General features: G+C 43.0%; 1 protein-coding gene across 3 annotated transcripts in view; it reads left to right on the plus strand.

The window, feature by feature from the left end:
- The first annotated feature begins 1,027 nt into the window (after positions 1-1,027).
- The window catches only part of UST (uronyl 2-sulfotransferase), a 282,805-nt gene continuing 263,120 nt past the window's right edge, over positions 1,028-20,712 (plus strand). For all 3 annotated transcript variants that reach the window (XM_045544548.1, XM_045544549.1, XM_045544550.1), the window contains exon 1: positions 1,028-1,547. In XM_045544548.1, coding sequence (XP_045400504.1) covers positions 1,295-1,547 — 253 coding nt within the window. In that variant the 5' untranslated portion in view covers positions 1,028-1,294. The remainder of the gene's footprint in view (positions 1,548-20,712) is intronic.

The raw sequence follows: 20,712 nt of genomic DNA on the forward strand, positions 1-20,712 counted from the left end.
GTGCCCCAGCTTCTATATATGGTGATACATGATGCTTGCTTAAGCTGTGGCTGATGGGAGCAGCCCGTTCGTGAATCACCCACCCCATCAGGGGATCTGTCTGCGATGGAGACTTTCTGCCTCAGGACGTTCTCTTTCAGGTCCAGGAGATTCTCGCTGTAAGGAAGAGAGGCAGCAGTGACACGGATATGGACGGGGACAGGGCTCTTTCCCCTTCACGTCTGCCAGGGGAAGGACCTCCTTGAGTCCGCTATGTGCCTCCCACTGGCCTCTCTGGCCGCTACGTGGTGAAGTAGCAGTAGGACCAGGAAAAGCACGAAGAAACCATCCTCTGCTGCTCTTCCTGGGAGTCCGGGCGGTGAGCCCGGCCCTCTGGGGCGCCTTTCACTGTAACTCTCGCCGCTTGCTCTTTTGCCATCTCAGCAGAGTCTTGAACCCCTATCCTAGCACCTTTTATTGGCCTTTCGTAAGCAGCTCGTATGGGACATAGAAGGAGAATCAAGTTTCTGAACTGAAAAATACATAATAGTAAAATCAGTCGTGCTTCTTCCAGCCGCTGTTTACGAGAGGGAAGTCAGCGGGGCCCCAAGAGGTCGCTGGTGGCGCAGGAACCGCGGCCAGATCGTAGAGAAAAGGAGAGGGGGAAAAAAAACACCCAGAAACTTTCTTCCTTGTTGTGAATAATCGCCGCCCCCCCCCCCGCCCCCCAGCAGAAGCAGTAACGTGACACCCGAGCGAAACGCCGAGACCCGAGCGGAGAGAGGGAGGGGACAGGGAGGAGAGAGGGCTGCGGAGCGCCTGAGGGAGACAGGGGAGGAGAGGGAGGAAAGCCCCTGTCAAGGAGGTGGAGCGAGGGGATGGTGTCCGCCTCCCGTTCCTCCCTGCCGTTTTTTAGAGGAGCCTGAACCGGGACAAAACACGCCGAGACCGACAGACACAAAGCCGGGGGGTCCACGCTGGCGCTGGAGGCGAGCGCCACTGGCCGCCAGCGAGCCCGAGGCGCGGCGGGGCGCGGGGCGCGGGGGCGCTAGCGGGCGCGGGACGGGCGCGGAGCCCGGCGCGGGCAGCGCCCTCGAACCGGAGCCGGGCGTCTCGGCCGCTCGGGCCGCGGCGGCGGGGACCATGCCGAGGAAAGTCTCCTGAGCCCGGCAACTTCGGCCCCTCCCCGCCCCCACCCGGCTGCCCTTCGCGCGGCCCTCTCCATGTGCAGTCGGCCGGCCAGGCTCTCCTGCTCGCGGCGGATGGGTGACCTTTTCCTGGCACGGGCAGGCTGTGCGAGGCGGCGGAGCCGGCGATGAAGAAGAAGCAGCAGCAGCAGCATCCCGGCGGCGGCGCGGATCCCTGGCCCCATGGGAACCCTCTGGGGGGCGCCCCTCCAGGCCTGGGCAGCTGGAAGCGCCGGGTCCCCCTGCTGCCTTTCCTGCGCTTCTCCCTCCGGGACTACGGTTTCTGCATGGCCACCCTGCTGGTCTTCTGCCTGGGCTCGCTCTTCTATCAGCTCAGCGGGGGACCCCCTCGCTTCCTGCTCGACCTGCGGCAGTATTTGGGTAAGGAAGGGAGGCTGGCGCGAGGGCGGCGCCGGCTGCTCGAAGTTGTGCCGGCGGGAGAGGGGGCGCGCCGGGGACTTCTCGTGCTGCCACCGCGCGCCGCCGCCCCGGGGCTCCCCAGGTGTGACGCCCGCGAGCATCGGTGCGGAGGCCCGAGCGCCTTCCTCCTCCCGCCGGCCCGGCTGTCTGCGCCGAGGCGGGGCGCCGCTGGGTGCCGTGTGGGGCAGGTACTCCGGGCGGGACACCGCATACCTTCCCCCCGCCCCCGCCTCCGCCACCCCAACTGGGGCGGAGTAAATGTGTGTTTTGGGGTGTGCATGGGTGTGTGTATATTCGGGCCTGACGGTGAGGGGAGAGGCGAGAAGGGACAGTTTTCTCCGTGGCATTGTTAGCTACCACAGCCCAGGCGCGTCTGGCGCCCCGGGACGTGCGATCTGGTTTAGATCCTCTCCGCAGTCAGTTCTGAGAATTCTGTCCCGCGGAACCCCCCTCTGTCCGCCGGCCGGAGAGGCTTCGCGCTGTCCCCTGGCTGGCTTGTCCCTTGGCAATCCCTGCCCACCCCGCCGCCCGCAGCGAGCGTGACGCGGGGAGCAGGCTGCACTCATGGGCCTGGGGCTGCCCAAGGGCGCGGGTCAGGCTGGCCAGCAGTGTCGCCTCCTGTGCTCTGACAATCCTCTGTGCTATGTGCCTCTCAAGTCAGAACTTTTTTTTTCTTTTTTTTTTTTGGTGGTTGGTTCGTTAGCAGCGAGGCTGCCTATCTTTAGCAGAAGTAAGGAAAGGACTGTAATGGGAGAGAAAGAGCCGCTCCAGCGAGAAGGCGTGACCCCTCAGCGGCCTCGTCCCGGCTCCGAGAGCCAGAGGTGCCGGGGCCCGGCGAGCGCACGCCCATGTCCCGGGGACGATGCTGGCTCGCACGTCCGGGCCAAGGGAGAATGCAAATGTCTCACAAGTCTGTGGCCAGAAAGGGTTGTGCGGGGGTGGGGTAGAGGCTGGGAGAGCTCCAGCTTCTTGCAAACATCCGAGGAGATAAACCTGAGCGAACCGGCAAACATCCGGCATCTGCGCGATGAGAACGATCAGAGCGGGTGCGGGGAAGCGGAGCCACTGAAGATGTGGGAACAAAATGGGCCAAATGACCTGGGCTGGCTGGAAGCTGCCGCATTTACTCTAAATGTCCCTTCGTCGCAGAAGCCACAGGTTAAGAGAGAGAGAGAAACAAAAACAAAAACCAACACATCAGCAAAGTGACAAATGTGTTAGGGCATTTGGAAATGCAGACGCTGATAAAATAATGTTTTTTTCCATGCAGAGGACCTCAGATTTTAAAAGTTACACTTCTATTTCGGTAAAAACTTGGGCAACTATAGTTTTGCAGGATGCTTTAGGGAAAATTAAAGGAAAAGATTGCCCAAGTAGATTTCCAAAGTACAATCTATAGCATCTAGTTTCATGGTTTCATGGAGGATTTGGGACAAGGTACCCTTTAATTAGAGAGTCAAACCTCTTCTTTCCCCGAGTTCTGTTCTGGAATCTCATGGCTTCCTCAGCCCTCAGACACCTGCTAGTGCCACAAAGGTCACTGTATTTTCACCACCACAACAATCACTCTTAACTGGCATTGGGAGAAAGTGTTGTTGAGGCTCAGGGGTCTATCTCCACTAAGCCTAGTAATGAATTCTTACAGAATATATGAATTCTGGTAATGAATTCTTACGGAAAATATGGACTCCAGTGGTGTAAGGGAAAGAATAGTGAACTTGGATGGAAGGCATCTGTGTTCAGTGTCCTCAGGAGCACTTGACCTTGGACAGGGTACTCAGACTTCATGGGCCTTTTTTTTCAGGGTAGAATTAGGGGCTGGATGAGATTGTCTCTGAAACTTTCACCCAGGTCCTAAAATTTTGTGGATCTGATACCCTTCTTGGGGAAGGATGAACCTGGGAGGAAGATGGAGCAAAGATACTCCTAAGGATAAAATCCAGAAACTTCAATGTATATCACATTAACCTTTTCACTATATAGTTCAAAAAATGAGGCCTGATAAATTTGGGTGGTCAGTTGTAGGAGAGTGAATTCTCACTCAGCGTTTACTCAGGGAATTAGGAAGAACTCACTGAAAGATTGAACACTTCTCCTATTACTAACTGATCATTAAGTTTCTGACTGATGTGATGGGCTCAAAATGACATCATTGTGAACTGAAAATAGGATACCCTTGGCCAAATTTGTTCCCTGTTATTTTGTCACATAAATATAATGATTTTCGGAAAAAGTGGGCTTGTGGTCTTTAGGATAGTCTAAAATATACCCTTAATATAAGGCCAGGGTATCTGCAGAATTACTTTCCCCCGTTTTTCTCCATTCTAGTATTTTAGTGTCTGTCAAAACAAATTTGTGGTTGGTAAACACATCCTCCCAATTTACTTAGTTAGCTAATTTTGGAAGCAAGTATTTTTCTTAAATGTAAGTCCATTTAAAGTCCAAATTTTCTGGATCAAAATATTTATATAGAACATTTTTCTTTATAAAGTATTATTTCAGTATATTTGTACAATATTATATGTCTGACACATAGTGGCTACTTGATAAATATTGGTTGAACTAATGACCAAGCCTATTGTGTCAAATAGGTAGTGTGATTTTTATTGAATATTCTCACAGGAAAGCCAAGAGATCTGGGCATTCCTGATAAAAGCTAACATTCATTGGGTGTGTGCCAGTCAATGCATATGCAGAATGGAATTTAATCATTAATCCACAAAGTAACACTGTTGGTAGGGTCTATTGTTATTCCCATTTTTGATATGGGAAAAATGAGGGCAAAGAGGTGGGGAGGGCACACAGCAAGTAAGGCAGGACTTTAGCCCAAATCTGCCTGATTCCAGTACCCGTTGCCTAGCACTATGGGCAGTTTAAGAGAGAAAATGGAAATAGAGCCAAGATGCAAATGGGAATCTGAAGAGCTGACTGGCTAAAAACGATCATATTTATTTCCATAATTTCACTTTCCATTTTTTAAAATTCACTTTCTGTTTTTTGATACTTTGAGTATCTTGAAGGGCCAGCAGAGACGGGAACGAATTCAAGCAGCTAATCTGCCCAAGCTTTCCCTTCCTATTTTAATCTTCACCATGCTGCCTCTATTTATTAGGGAACTAGACCCTCCCTGAGCTGCACAACAACTGGGCTTCCTCTCTTTCTTTAGCAGTTGTGCTGTGTCTAGGCTAGGAGTTCTCAGGGTGGTTCCCTGGACCTGCAGCATCAGCATCACCTGGGAATCTGTTACAAATGCACAGTCTAAGGTCTTATCCCTGACCTACTCGATGAGTCTGGGCATGGGGCCCAGCAGTCTGTGCTTCAGCAAGTCCTCCAGGAGATTCTGATGCACAGAATTTGAGACCGTTGTTCTAGAGGAAAGCAATGCTTTGGAGAGGCTTCCAATGTATTTGAGAGAAGAGAGGGTGTGAGAGGGAGGAAGAGGGGAAAGAGAGAGAAAGAGAGAGAAAGAGAGAGAGAGAGATTTATAAAGTATTTAAAAGTAATGTACACTTCTTTTTTTAATTTCTACTTTAGAAAATGCATCTGCTTTGCTGCTTTAGCCCCATTCTTTCCAGGGAAGGACCAACCCACAGAGGCAGCCCCAGCTGGCCTGAGACTTTCCAAGCTTAGGAAAGGCCTGGAGTGGGGTGAAGTGGGGCAGCCAGAAAGTATAGCGTGGGGCAGGGAGAGAAAGGAGTCCACAGTGATGCTTTCTCTTCCCCAGGAACCAGAGTCAAACAGTTCCTTTTTTCTAGTCAGTTTGGGGAAGATCAGAGTATGTTCTCCTTAAAGAATTTTCTGCTGTAAACAAATCTGAAAAGAGGAAAGGTGGTTAGGGGGCTGGGGGAGGAAAATTATGAGGGTTAATTGTTGTCTTGATTTCCCACGCTCAAATTGTGTGGAGGGAGAACACAAACATACAATGGGGTAAATAGAAAAATAAAGCAATTGCTATACTTAAACTTGGAGACCGTGGTCTTTCCAATTCAGTGAAATTATTATTATTTTTAAAGCAGCATTCCAACTTTGATTTGCGATGGAAAACAAACAAAAATCAAATAAAATCTCCTCCAGAAATGAGGTTATGATGCAGCCTTGCTGCCAGTAGCCTCATCACTTATGAGCTGTGGAAATATCAAAAACTTGGAATAACACTCATTACATTGATATAAACAGAATAAGCCAGATGGCTTACTACTGATCTTGTACAACCGGCAAACTCTAATGATTTATCTTCCAGACTTGGATATGTGATTTAGACTTTATGGGAGCTAAATGTGTTAGATTGATCTCGAGTTGATATGCTTTCCTTTCCATTTTTAATTTATACCACTTTAAATGGAGATACAGTGCTGTAGTTCTCAGAATTGCCAATCAGAATTGCCAATCTTTACATGTATAAGAGCCTGGCAGTTTAAAGTCAAAAAATGAAAAAGATGTCATTTTATTGAATTTGAAAGTCTTTAAGTTTGAATGAATTTAAAGGAAAATGTGAACACAAGAGGTCTAGATCTGTTACAACATAGTTTCTCTGAACCTTAAAAGTCAAATTTTATTTTTCTTCTACATATCACACATGGTTTAAGTATAGTATCTTAGGCTCCACAAAGTAATCTAGGAAATGAACGCACAAAATTTGATGTTATCAATAGAAATTGTTGACATAGAAAAAATGATATGCTTGTTCATAGCTGCAATTTTATGTTGTAGGGTTGATTGGGGACACAGTATCACTGTATTAGAGGAAGGATAGAAAATAGAATTTCACTATGGCAGTCTTTGTTCTGTAGACACAGCATGAATGGTGAAAAGCACTCTGCCTTGTAAATTATTTTTAATGTAGACTAGTCTCAGTATGAATTGTTTAAAGATACATATAAATATGGATTATCTAGATACTGTCTGTCTTCACATTCCCTGTCATCAATCCAGGTTTAAGACACTAGCTGGTTTTGTTCTGGAGAAACTAGAAAGAAAGTTGTCAAGCTTTTTTGGGTCCCAAAAGAAATAGTATCTTTTGCTTCTGCAGAGAGAAGCTGAAGGAACAGAAACAGTATCTTGTTTTGCAGCTGTGCTGGTGGATATCAGCGATGGACATGAAAAGGCATCTTATTTGACGGATTGTAGCTGCTAGAATTATTAGGAGTTACTGTTTGTTTTTTTTTTTTTAATTTTTTTTGTAAAGAATTGAGACTTGGCCACAGATAAATTTTGTCTTACCTATATGTATTTGTATTATAGAAACTCACCTTTAAGCAAACGATGATATACATAAACCTTTTTGTTTATCAGAAATGGAGAAACACTAACATTTCATCAAAAATTATTATTTGTAAAAGTCAAAAGAATGTGGCAACTATTCTGCAAGACAATTCCAAATGAAGTATTAATACATTTCAGTATTTGCTATTTAATCTTTTAAACAGCTTTCTGAGATATGGTTCATATACCATATACCTCACCCATTTAAAGTTTTTAATAGTTTAATAGTTTTCAGTAATTTTTAGTTTTAATATATTCATAGATATGTGTAACCATTACCACAATCAATTTTAGAATGTTTTCCTTACCACAAAGAGAAACCTCAAACCCTTCATCTATCACCTCACAATTGTCCTATCACCCCCAGCCCTAAGCAACCATTAACCTACTTCCTGTCTCTATAGATTTGCCTATTCTGGACATTGTATAGAAATGGAATCATATAATATGTGGTCTTTTGTGATTGGCTTCTTTCACTTGGCATAATGTTTTTAAGGTTCATCCATGTTACAGCATGTATCAGTACTTTGTTCCTTTTAATGAATGGATAATATTTCTTAAGAATTATTCTTGTTATGAAATAAGATATTCCATAATACTGTATGGGTATACCACAATTGGGTTATCCATTCATCCATTAATGGGCATTTGGGTTGTTTCCACCTTGTGTCTACTGTAAATAGTGCTGCTGTGAACATCTGTGTGCAAGTTTTTGTTTAACCACCTGTTTTCTGCTCTTTTGGGTATATACCTGGGGTGGAATTGCTGTCACATGGTAATTCTAAGTTAACTTACTGAGGGAACTGCCAAGTTGTTCCACAGTGGCTGCATCATTTTATATCCCCACAAACAATGTATGAGAATTCCGATTTCTCCACATCCTCACCAACATTTCTTATTTTCCATTTTTTTGATTATAGCCATCCTAATGGGTATGAAGAGGTATATCATTGTGGCTGTGTTTTGCATTAGTGATGTTGAACATCTTTTCATATGTTTGTTGGCTATTTGTATATCATCTTGGAAAAAAATGTTTATTCACATCCTTTGCCCATTTTTGAATTGGGTTGTTTGCTTTTTGATGTCGAGTCATAAGCTTTCTTTATATATTCTTGACACTAGACCCTTAACATATATACAATTTTGCTGTTAAATTTGGTATTGGGGAAGATGATACTGACTTAAACACAATATTGTTGTATTGTGTTGTATACTGTTGTATATTGTTCTCTATATCATAGATGTGCACCTTTTCAAGGAGCAGGAAATTAGTTTTACACTTTATTCACTTTTAAAGTGCTAAATACAGTGTCTGGATATATAGTAACACTTAAACTCTTAACTGTTGATTGAAAACAAGGACCTCTTCAAAAGAATCTCTGGGGTCTTGCTTTATAGTTTTGGATTACTTTGAATATTAAACACTTCGATTGTCTGCATTTATCTCTAAGGTATGATAATTCATGGATGGTTAGTACTTAACTCTTTTAGAGATGTCACAAAGATTATTGTGATTTTTATGTGGAATATGAGTGTAGCCAATTTTGAATAACAGATTATAGTACAGTGGATGTATTTTGTCTTTGTGTTTGCTCACTAGAATGGAGCTGATGAGCTCAGAAGGGGAAAATATTTGGGTACATTATGTTCCTTATATGCTTACCATGAAGTAACTGAGTAAATCTTGAGCAGTCTCACAAAATTGGAATTCATGTGTAATATATTTTGTATTCACATTGTGGTATAATACGCAGGGCAAATATGTAAGAATGATATTTCCGATATGTGTTTCTCTTTAGTAAAATAACATGAGTTTTAAGAAGAGATATTGTCTTTCTAAAAGTTTGAAATTTTTAGTAGGTTTTAAAAATATATATTATCAAAATAAGAAACTTTAAAATAGGGACAGTCAATTATATGCGGCCTAGTAGAACCTCAACTTGAATAATTTGTAAGACTCTCATATTCAAAATTGCCAGGGAACTAGATGTAGCTGTTTAGCATTGAAGCTCTGCCATACTTCTCGGTCTGTCTCAGGTTTTGTATTAGTTGGCTCCAATTTCCCAAAGATTGCCACCAGCTCCTTTTTCTTGTCTCACTGCCTGCCTTGGCTTCCCTGCTAATGCCTCTGTGCTGACTGTTTGGGAAGATAAAACTCCAATTATGATCTCTGAACTCCTGTAGTATTTATTTCATAATCTCTCCTGAAGTTTTGACATTCTACCTTGTATCGTGATTGTGCGCAAACTCCTTGGAGAAAAGGAGCTTACTCAGCACTTCCCATCTCCACTCTGACACCTCCTGGGTGCCCTGTACGGGCCTCAGGAAGTGGCTGTTGATTGGGTGTATTTGCTAAGCAACTGTTCTTTGCTGGGATTCTGAATCCTGCTTTGTTTGTTCTCTATTTTAAGCAGAGAATGTGGGGAGGGACCTCAGTAAAGACTCTAGCCCAGTTGATGTCTTCAGCCTATTTCTTCCTTGTTATTTAAAGTAGATGCTCCAAGAAAGTATATTAAAACCATTTATAACATGTAGTTCTATTAATATAAACATTTCCTTCTGTGCACAGGGATAATTGGCTACCTCTTAACTTTGGGAATTTGGAATTACATTTTAAGAGCTCTCTCTGTAATTAAGAATACTTGAGGTCAGTCTACAGATTTGCATTCATACAACTAGAGTGTGAATTTCTTGTTTCTTGTCATTTTCCTGAATCCTGGACCAGTTAGTTGTTTTGGGAGTTTACAGAGTAGTGGTTTATTAGTGGTTTATTTCTCTCTCTAGGTCCCAAAAGAGACCTTAGGTAGCAATTTGTGTTAAATTAGTCAGTATGTTTCAAGCATGACTTTAAGTCTTGAAAAAGATGATACCATGGGATGATGTGATTATTGAAATAGCGGCTGAACAGATTTTAACCTAAAACCACAAAGTGACCAGACTATTAACATTAGGGCTCAGTGCACCAACTCATTTACCCTTGTTTGGTGAAAGATACTGAAATAACCTTAAGTCATGGCTTTGAGCAAGTAATTCTTAGTTCATTAATTGATAGATGATTTAAATAACCAGTTACACTTAAATGTACTGCATTTCTGGAAACATCATTGATTTTTTTCTATTTCAATGAGTACAACTTTCATAATCTTGATGAAAAATGAAAGTATTCTGAGACAGGTTAGTTCCTTTGTTTAACCATTCAACAAATATTCACTGAAGGCCTTCTGTGGCTCAGAAGGATTAGGCATTAAGAAAGAATATGGGTTTTGGAGCAGAGCTCTGGGTGTGAAGCACGTATTAGCACTAGTTAGCTGGGACAACTTGAGCAATTTTATTACCTTCTCTGAACCTCAGGTGTTTGATCTATACAATAGGATGAAATGGGATGAATAGTTACTGTTTTATGGGGTACTTCTCTAACCCAAGGTTTGGCATTTGAATTCAACAAATGTCACTTTTCTCACTACTTCTTCATTTGGCACATACACATGTGCACATATACACACACCCATGCACACACACAAACACACAAACACACAACTAGGGGAAGTGTGCATATTCATTTATGACTTGGCTTCCAATTGAAAGAACCACTCTAACCCAACAATACAAAATTACTTAACTAGTGTCTTTATGGCTTATCCTGTCACTCTCAGATTGATGAAGGCTCTTCAAGAGCTGACAAGTTCCAGTCATTTGCCCACCCATTAATTATATACACACAAATCTTCCTATTTCTTATCCTCTCTGCTGCTTCCTAGAAACAGTCTTTAAAGAACACACTCTTTGCACATCCTGATTTCCTCTGTTTTGAATTTATCCACATTATTTTTTCCCCTGCATTCACAAAATAAAAATAGCAGTGTAGAGGGAGGGAGTATGCTGTAGTTTACCCCATGGGATGGCCAGCTGTTCTAGGATTGGACTAGTGATCCGTAAGTTACACCCTTTCAAAAGCAATCATAATACCAGGCGTACGCTGTGACTGCTACCAGAAAGAACTTCTGCGATTTATGGTGGAACAGCCACATCCAGTAACATGGCTACTTAGTTTTCTCACTTCCCACCTCCCATACATTGGGAGTCAGAGCAAGAGCAGTGAACTACAGAAGCAGATTATGTCTTTGCCAAGAGGCTGGGGAACTTGCTTCGGTTTCCCATTCTCAGCTTCTCTGTGTTGCCCTGCTCTGCCAGCCTCTCATGGGTGTTGGGGCAAATGAGAGCCACAGTGTCTGGTGTAGCTAGTCACCCAATTCCTTGAGCAGTTGAAAGCAAATGCTGATTTTACATTATTTCGTAGAAAGTTGAATATTATTTAGGGACCTTGCCATTCCAGCACAGAGCTTCCAGCTTTGACACAAAGGCTATTTGACAATGTGAGTGCCTTCCCATTGGACAAGCAGAACTGTCAGGCCAAGCCATGCAGCTGGATGGAAGGGTCACTGGGCCGGGGTCTGGAAAGAGGCCCAGCAATATCTCAGTGGTCAGTGTTGTTAAGTCAACCAAGCCTCCTAGGCTTCAGTTGTCTTTGTCTCTGAAATGAAGGGGTTTGATTAGATCTGTTTTCTTCCCTAGGACCCTCACGAGTAGCAGTGTTTCCATGTGGTCTTAACCATCCATCTGGGAATAGTCCCAGCGGCCAGGAGAGGGGAAAAGGGCATGGCGTTGGGAGTTCTTTAACAAAGTCCTCTAGGTGATTTTTATATGCAGTTCTGGGGAGAGTGCTGCTTTTCTCTTTAGAAACAGTGAAGTGGATTCTTTCTAAGGTCCTTCTATTTTCAAAGTCATGTGCTGAAAGAGACAAGAGGTCATTTAATTGCAGCAACTGAAAAAATATATAAGGCTATTTTCTCTGGAGTTAAATGCTTATTTAAAAGATGGCAGGAGTCAAGTGACTAAGGCAAGTAGAATACACAGAAACATTTTAGGCCATCATTGCTGTCACTTTCTAAGTCTTAATCATAATTAAAAAAATTTTTTTTTGTTTTAATTAAAATTAGCAGCGTTTCCCCCAGCCTCACCAGAACTTGCTCCAGAAATTATGGGAAGTGGAATATCCCTAGAAAGGCTAAGAGAGAGGAAGGAAAGTAAGACGTGGGTTTCCAGAATTCAGAGTCTCCTATGTGATAGGAGGAAAGAGGGAGACGGTAGGGATAAGAAAGCTGTGTTGTTCAGAGAGGATTCCCACACCCTCGCCAGCAGCCTGCAACCAGTTGTCCCCTTCCACTGTGGACAGCTCCAGTGGCTAAGAGGGTTCTTTGCTGTGTGGAGAGCCACTTCTTTATAGCTTCCACCTAATTCTGCTAGTTCTTCTTTCAGGAGCAACATAGAACAGTCTGTTGGACTTCATAGTCTTTAAGATAATTGAAGATATGAAGATGACTGTCACGTCTACCCTCCCCCCCCACACATATAAATCTTGTCGAGACCAATAGGTCTGCCTTCCCATAGTTTCTCATTGGAGTCATTTTCAGACACAGAAAATGAAAACAATGAAGGAAAAAAAAATCTACATTAAAGTGAAAGCTTCTGAACCCTATAAACAAAGCAATAAAAGATGCAAGCTGGGGACAGATGTTTCCCTAGGATGTGGGATTAATATGCAGATATTTAAAAGTTCAATATGTCAATAAGAAAACGATGAAAAACTCATGAGACAAATGGGCAGAAAACACGAGCAGGCAGTTCACAGAAGAAGAACCACAGCTGGCCCAGAAGCCCATGGAGAGATGAAATGCTTTTAATTTTCTCATGTATCTTAGTCACCTTCCCCTGTCTATGTGGCCCTTAACTGGGAGTTTTCCAATTCCCTCGGTTTGTGGGCCTACTGTGTGCAGTGGTGTATGCCTGTCAGAAGTTGCCCTCTTCTAAACTGTCATCTTTGAGAGTGACTGCCACTTCCCACCACTGTTCTGTGGGTGTTGGCTTCAGGTCCTCAATGCATGTGCGGCCGAGTTCTTGGAGCCACACTGGTGTTGGATGGTCGTCCCCTGAGACGCCCTTCCCGATGCCCAGAACCACAGCACCCTGCGTTCTCTCTGCGCCCCCCTCCACCTAGGAGCCTTTGCTGAGTTCCTAAGAAGCGTAGGACGGAAGGGGTTTGGGTGGTGCTTAGAATGCAGCATGTTGCCTGGAAGTATTTTCTCAATATCCGAGAAAACAGTGGAATTGACTCATCTGGTCGCAGTTTCACAGAAATGTGATTGCGGATCTCTGCAATTTCATTCTGCTTTACTGAGAATTCATACAATGACATGCCAAAAAAATGTGTGTAAAATCACACACAGATTTAGACACTTCCAGAGGAAGTTATTTTTACCACAGTGGGGAAGAAACCAGAAAGTGACAACAGGCGGGGAAGGCAGGCAGGGCCAGGGAAGGAGGGCAGGTGTCTGAGCAGCCCAGGCTTGGCCTCACTGGCCCCTGCAGCCTGGCAGCCTGGCAGGGCCTGTGGTGTGCTCCCCTCTTAGCAGGTGGAGGGAGGAGTTCCTGTGTGGAAGATCTGATCTGCCCGAAGGAGGAGAATGTTGACATAACCTCTGAGTGTGGAGCCAATTTAAGCAGTGTGGGGTCAACACTGGTCACTCCTGAAAATGTGTCGTGTGCTCTCCCGGGCCGCCCATAGAAGCAGCCCTCTAACTCACAGCTGCATAGGACACGGAGGTAAAGATGGAGAAAGGATTCCAGAAAGCCACAGAAATAAAAATCCAAATGCCGCAGTGTCTTTATTTTGCTTTAGCAGTTGACAGGGTTGAGGCCATCTTGTTTTCTTTGCTCGTGCTTTTCCCAGCTCAAAAGGCTGTTCTTGTTTGCTTGTCGAGCAGAGATCCAAGGCCTGACGGAGTCCGAAATGTTTGTGGTCATGTTCTTCCAGTCGTGCTGCGAGATGAGGAGGTTCCCAGAAACTAAAGGAGGGAAAAGGAAATGTTTGTTAGGATCTGTAGCCTCTACCTTTTGCTTACCCTTTTCACCTGGGCAAAGGATATCTAGAGCTCCCGTTCGATGATAATATTTTCAGTCTCATAAGTTTATGGTGTGACGGTGAACTTTTCACCTGCATTCAGAAAACACTTTATTATTCAAGCACCTGTATGTCTGCTGTCCTCCTCCTTCTGCTGGGGAGAGGCATGTATTTTCTATGAGACTGTGTCTTGAAATGTGTGCAGTTACGATGGGGGTCCTCTGTTTCTGACCTGAACTCTAGCAGAGTGTGTGTTTAGGCATGTTGTTGGGGTGCTCCCTAGCTTGGTTGGGAGAACCTACTAGAACCTACTTTGGTTGCTGGGCAGACTTCTAGCTTTGTGCTTCATTTGCTTTATGGCATAATGCATTGCTGTGCCAAAGTATGATCCATCTTCCCCAGATTCTTTCCTGATCCCCTTGTCAAAATGATAGGTGACTTTGTTAATTTCAGGGCAAGTCTTGCTCAGAAGGCTTATGCTAAACTGAAGTCTCACGTTAATGAGACTTACAGGATCAGAGACACGTGTTCTCCTGTTGCTCTCGTCTGCCCACCCTCCTTCACATTTGGCTGGCAGTCTTCATCTCCGTCATCTGTGCAGGTTCGTTCCTTCAACACGTGCTCATCAAGCACTAGTTATGTGCTAGGTGCTGGAGGTAGAACGACTAACAACACTGTCACTGCACTTGTGGGGCTGCATTGTACCTGGAAGGACAGAGAAGGCCTTAGGATCCTGTGTAAGGTACAGTAAACAGGGGGAGCTCTAGGAGGATGTAGAGACAGGGATTGGCTGTGCCTGGCTGTAGTTAGACTGATGATCTCTTTGGTTAAGGTCCTGTTTATGCCAGCAGACCAGGGGTTCTCAAGTCTGGCTGCATGATAGAACAACCTGAAGAGCTTTGGAAAATACTGATGTGTATTTATTTGGTCAGGGGTGGAACTGGACATCTGTATGTGTTAAAAGCTCCCTGTGTAATTCTAATATGCAACCAAGATAGAGAACCACTGTAGTAGACAGTGGGCTGGGGAGTTTGGTGTGTGCATTGTCTTCCTATGGTACTAATTAGGGATGCTTTATTGTAATCGATAATCATTTATTTGGCTGTGACTTACAACACTTTAGCGTGCTTCTCTGCACCAGCATTTCTCAAAGTTTAATAGCATTCAGGTCACCTGGGGATGTGTTAAATTGTAGACTCTGACGTAGCAGGTCTCAGGTGAAGTCTGAGACTCTGCATTTGCAACTGGTGTGTTGCCAGTTGGAGGACCACACTTTGACTATTAAGAGTCTGTACTGTAGCATTGCTGGGAAATAATTCGTGCTTGTAAATAAACAAATGTGTTGGGGTTCAGCCTAGTCCACTAAATACCTGTGCTATTAAACATTTTATAAATTTCTTTTTAATTGATTTTCATTTACCAATTTGGTTGTTCGAATTTAAGAACATTAGGTTTTTCTTAAGTGAGAATCACACCCTTATATGATTCAAGTTTCAAATGGCTGTTTTGATTCATCTCTGCAATCCACAGTGTTGAAATGCAGGCTGTCTGGAGTTTTGAACCTACAGAGTTTGCCCTCATGTCAAGGACTTTGATAAGCATAGGAAGTGAACCAACTGGTCTTAGGGATGAAGTCTCTTCAAAAAGTTATTGCAGATTCTTGTGCTGTTTCAAATTTCTCTTGTGCCGAGAATTCATTACCAAGCATCCCTAACATCCAAATACTCTAGGTAAAGTTTTTTTTTTTTTTTATGGCTAGGGAAAATAATTGGATGTAAACAGAACAAATAATTAGAATGGCTTAGTGTAAGAGCACGATTTAAAGAATTAATTAAAACCCTTATTACATGCTCATTGTAGAATATTGGGAAATAGAAAAAAGCACAAAGAAAATAAAAAGCATGTTAATTCTTTTATTCACAATTGCTTTGGTTTGGTTATATGCTTCCTCTGTTCTATAGCATCACAAATGTCATTCCACATCTTTACACATTTTTCTAGAACATTGGTTTTTATGGCAGCAGAGTATCCTGTGAATGTACCATAATTCCTTTAACAGGGCCTGTTTGATATTAAGCCCATTTCCAGTTTTTTATGATTGCAGATAAACCTGTGATGAACATTATTAAATTTTTGCACACTTCTCTCTTTCCTTTGGGATAAATTCCCGATTGCTGGGTTCAAGTGTATACCCATTTTAAAATTGATTTTAGTACATATTGCCATATTGATTTAGATTTGCATATTTCACTAGGAGTCTGTTACCTGTTTTGCCCACATCCTTATAAACACTGGGTATAATCTTTTAAAAACTCCTTACCCACTTGATTGGTTAAAAATGATATTCATTAATTTGCATTTGTTTGAATACTAGTGAAAGTGAACAGTTTATGCTTATAAAAGGTGTTTCTTCTTTTGGGAATGACAATATTAAACCTCTTTCCTATTTTTCCCCTGCTGATGTGTTCCTCTTTCTCTTGTCAATGGTAAGAATTCTTTAGAGATGAAGGGTATTAGCCCTTTGACCTATGTTCAGATAATAATTTCTTGGCTTTTCATTTGTTCTTTAGTTTTTAAAATCAGTTTCTTTTACTTTTCCTGTGCATTAATTACTTTTTTCCCATTTATTAATTTTCCTTTGCTTTTATGCCTGTAAAAGTCATGTATCCCAACATCAAACACATATTCTCTATATTTCCTTCTAGTTCTATTGTTATTTCACATTTCCATTTAACTAAATCTTTTTGACATTTATTCTGGTGTACATTAAATCAATGATTTTGCAAGTCTAGCTGGAGACAAAGTCGTCAATACACGAATGATATGATTCTTTCACAGTAAGTTCATGTTTCAAACATTAAAATAAACTGATTTGAGTTGAGCTATTTTTAGAGGATTTGAAAGCCCTGTTTGCTGTTTGATCCTAAGTTTTGGCGGTGGGCGTGCTTCTGAGGCCATCTGGTATGGGAACCCGTGCGTGGGACTGTCCCCTTCTGCCACCTCTCCCAGCTGCATCTGTCCTTGCAGGTCCCCACCTCCCCCATCCAGCTGTCCTGGGTTCTGGAGAGAGCTCTGGTGCCCACATGAGTGGATCCTGTAGTCACTGGATCTCAGCCTGGGCAGACACAACCACTCTCCTGCCCTGCTCTGCCTAGATCGCCCATGTGCAGGACTGGGCAAATATATAGGTCGCAGCCTCCTGGGTTCCCATTAGGGAACAAGCAAAAAATGAAACCCCTGGACAGGCACTTGTAGCCTTGTACACAAGCCCTTTGCATGAACTCTTTGGCAACAGCCTGGCTCTACCAGTCCTTAGCCCTGTGGGGTATCCTAGAAAGAGGGACAGCACTCATTTTAACACCATTTTATAAGCAGCTAGATGTAATTAGTTGTTTAGTTCCTATGGGTTATTATTTTTTTTAATGTATATAAAATTCAAGGGACCACAGACATTTATAGGCCAAAAAGATGGACTAGTAGAGCTACACATTCTGTTTAGGAAACCACTTTTCCTTCTGTGGAATTTGCCTTTAGCAGGGTGCTTAATATTAGAAGAGGCAGTGTAGTGTTAAAGCATTGGGCTTCAAATGAGAAGTCCTCTGTTTGTGTCCTGGCATTGCCACCACGCAGCTGTGTGACCTTGGGTAATTCACTTAACCTCTCTGAGTCTCCACTGGAACTTTAGAGGGACTCTTTCTGTTCTAAAACAACAACCACCAATTTGTAAAGAGAATGCTATCTGGTACTCTCCTGCCTGGAATACTGCAAAAATTTGCATTTGTAATATTGGCTAATACACATCTTCAATTTAATCAATCACACAGAAGCCTGAACAGAGCAGGTGGCAGATGGGAGTGTAGGAATGTAGGAGCCAGTGTCTGTGTGTGTGTGTATGTGAGTGTGTGTGTGTGAGTGTTGTGTCTTCAAAGAAACAAACCCATAAAAATTCTGCCTCTGGGCATTCACACTGCTCTTTCTGTCACTTATTTTTTTATAGAAAGAAGACTTTGTAAGATTATGTAAATTACATTTTAGTTTATTTGTAAACTAATGCATATTTTTATGCACTTCCTATTCTCTCAAAGGACTTTAGATACAGATTTTCTGTATGTCCTATGACCTCTGACTGCTTGTCTTTAAATTGTAAAGAATAGTTTGGTGATTAAAAGTTTTAAAACATTTACCCTTGGATCATTTGATAAGATTTTAACTTTTTTCTAGATTTTTAAAAAATTGGGTGTACTGATGACATAAAAGTTCTTGCAAGAGCTGTTAGCCTTCGATATAAATGTACATAAATTCATCATTTTCATGCAAATATCTGGGCTAGAGAGATTCATCCACCTGCTGCGGGAGGCACAGGGGAGGGAGCAAGTTAGGGATAAGGAGAGGGATTCATGGAAAAGGTGACCCTTGAGCTGGGTGTCGAAGCACAAATAGGAGTTTGCCAAGCAGAGATGTGGGAAAGGGCATTACAGATGGAGGGAATAGCTTGTGCAAAGGAAAGCCACTGGGCCAAATTGTGGCACCTTTGGGTGCACTGAGCAGTACAGGAAACCGTGGTGGGGGAGGAGAGGAGGGGTTTGCTGCAAGGGAAGTGCCTACGGTAAAAGGGTCGGTTATATAGGAACCTGTATGTTGTGCTAACTGGCATGCAGTGGGGAAACCACAGAGTGATAGCAGATTTATTATTCATTAAGATAACTCTGTAAACAGAATGGAAGAGCTGGAGCCATGGAAGAGCTTAGGCAGGCGTCCGACGTGGTCCTCAGATTCAAACAGCACTTTACAGTTTGTAAGTCCTTACTCCCGTGTTATCACACATACCTGAGTGTGGGTGTTACACTCCCTTTGCAGATGAGGAACCTGAGTCATGAAGGCCCCCCGAGGCATTCGGCTGGTGGGGTGCGGGAGAGGAGGGTCTGCTTCCCACACATGTCTTCTCCGGCCAAAGTGGTCTTTTCCTTTTCAGCTCATCCCACATGGAAGCGTATTTCAATCAACGTACAGAAATATTTTCCTAACTCTTTTAATGAGAATCAACTTTTAAAGTAGCTTTAATCTTGATAAAGAAAGTTTGACAGGACAAACAACTCTTTCCCTGCAGGTATTTATTTAGTATCATAGAGTCGTGTCGATTTGCCTCGTTGCTGACACTTCCCTGTCACGGCAGCGTTCTATAAGCTTATGGTTTATTTTTTCTGATTAGCTAAAATGGAAAGAAAAAATCCCCACTATTTTTTTTATTAGGATAGGATATACCATGTCTTGCATTTATGTTTCAGTTGTTTTAATAACTTTGATCATGCCAGTTTGTCATAGATTAAGTTGGCATTGAGGCTGTAATTTCTTGCTGTTTAAACATGACTCTTCACTGAGTACGGCAGATTTATTTTCTCTGTGGCATTATTGAGGATGATAGAAGTGGCTCCACTTCTATCTTACCTTAAGTCCCGTCTGCTGGGGCTGTCAGCTTGCAGTCTGAGCCTAGCTTTCTGTAAAGCTGTTCCACCCTCCAGCCCCTGCTGGGAGACGTCCAGCCCCACCCTGTTCTGCCACCTGCTCTTGTGAAGTCTAAAGCAAAATATTCTAGTCGTTTTTGGTTTTTGTTTTTTAAAACCAGAGACTGGTTTCTAAATCTTTAGTTTTGTTAAAACATAGTTGGAGGAAAGCATGTCTAGGTTACAGAAAATTGAACTGTGCTACCCTGGTTGGGTGGATAGTCCTTGAAATGACGACTTGACTATTTGAATTTGAAGGCATCTTTTTAAAGAAGGGATGAAGAGGAGAAAAAGCTCAAATGGATGTTCTGTACTCCCCGTGAGCCTGCCTGAACTTGCACAGGGTCTAGCATTTATTGGGCAATATATGTGTATTGAGACAATTATAACAGGTACCTGAAGTAGTAGAGTTTTTGCAGCTGAACATTGTTTATATGTAAATTTTCAGAAGGCCAAGGCAAAAAGGGAGTAAAATGTGTCATATGTTACCATTATCTGAGAAGCATACCCTTTCATTGGGCAAGGGTGGCCTCTCTTTTCCTACTTCCCCCAAAAGGAGATATTTACTAGATTTTAGGGTATTATAATGGACATTATCCTCTATGTATTTTTCCCCGGATAATGAGGACATGTTCTTTATGATGCTGTGCCGTACACTGGCGCTTTATAAAAGTGAAAAGCATCAAACATCAAACCACAGCCCAGGATGGTATTTTCCTGAGAGCTGAGCCTTATAGTTTAGGTGTGCTGCCTTTCAGTGTTTTTGTATTTAGAAAAGTTAGAGCAGTGAAATATTGAGGATGTGCCTGAGGTTTCTCTCTGTTGGTTTCTTCAGCCTTACTTTTGGCAGGAGCAGGAGAGCAGTCAGCTGAAGGAGGCTAAGTGCCTGCAGTGTAGAAATTCAGTGGGAATCGCACATTGAAATGGTGGGTGAGTAAGGAGCCGGCAGTGTTCAGCTGGTTCATTCACCTTCCCTAACTGAGCAGCCTGCTTGGGCCCTGCCAGGCCTGGTGGGTTCAGGACCTACCTTGGACGGGGCCCTCTGGATTTCCGGGGTGATTCCTCATCTCCAAGACATGGGATCTGTGCCAGAATCTTTGTCAGACACAGAAGTTCTAAATAAATGTGTTTTGAACTTCTTAAAATCTCATCTATTGGAGGACTTTACTTTTTAAAGATCAAATGTACTTCCAATGTTATAGTAGTTGTCAATGAGAGAATGGAATTCATTTTACTGACTTTTTTCCTACAACTTTACTTAAAAAAATTTCGAGAACCCCTTTTTCCAATTTGGCAGACTTTTGTTAAATCTTGCCATATTCTAGGCACTCTTGAGTAATGATCTCACAAAAATGTACAAGGAACTTTTTAAAAAATTATAGAATTCTATAATTCTGTAATTAAA

This window comes from Lemur catta, chromosome 2 (assembly GCF_020740605.2).
Source record: "Lemur catta isolate mLemCat1 chromosome 2, mLemCat1.pri, whole genome shotgun sequence".
Taxonomy (NCBI): domain Eukaryota; kingdom Metazoa; phylum Chordata; class Mammalia; order Primates; family Lemuridae; genus Lemur; species Lemur catta.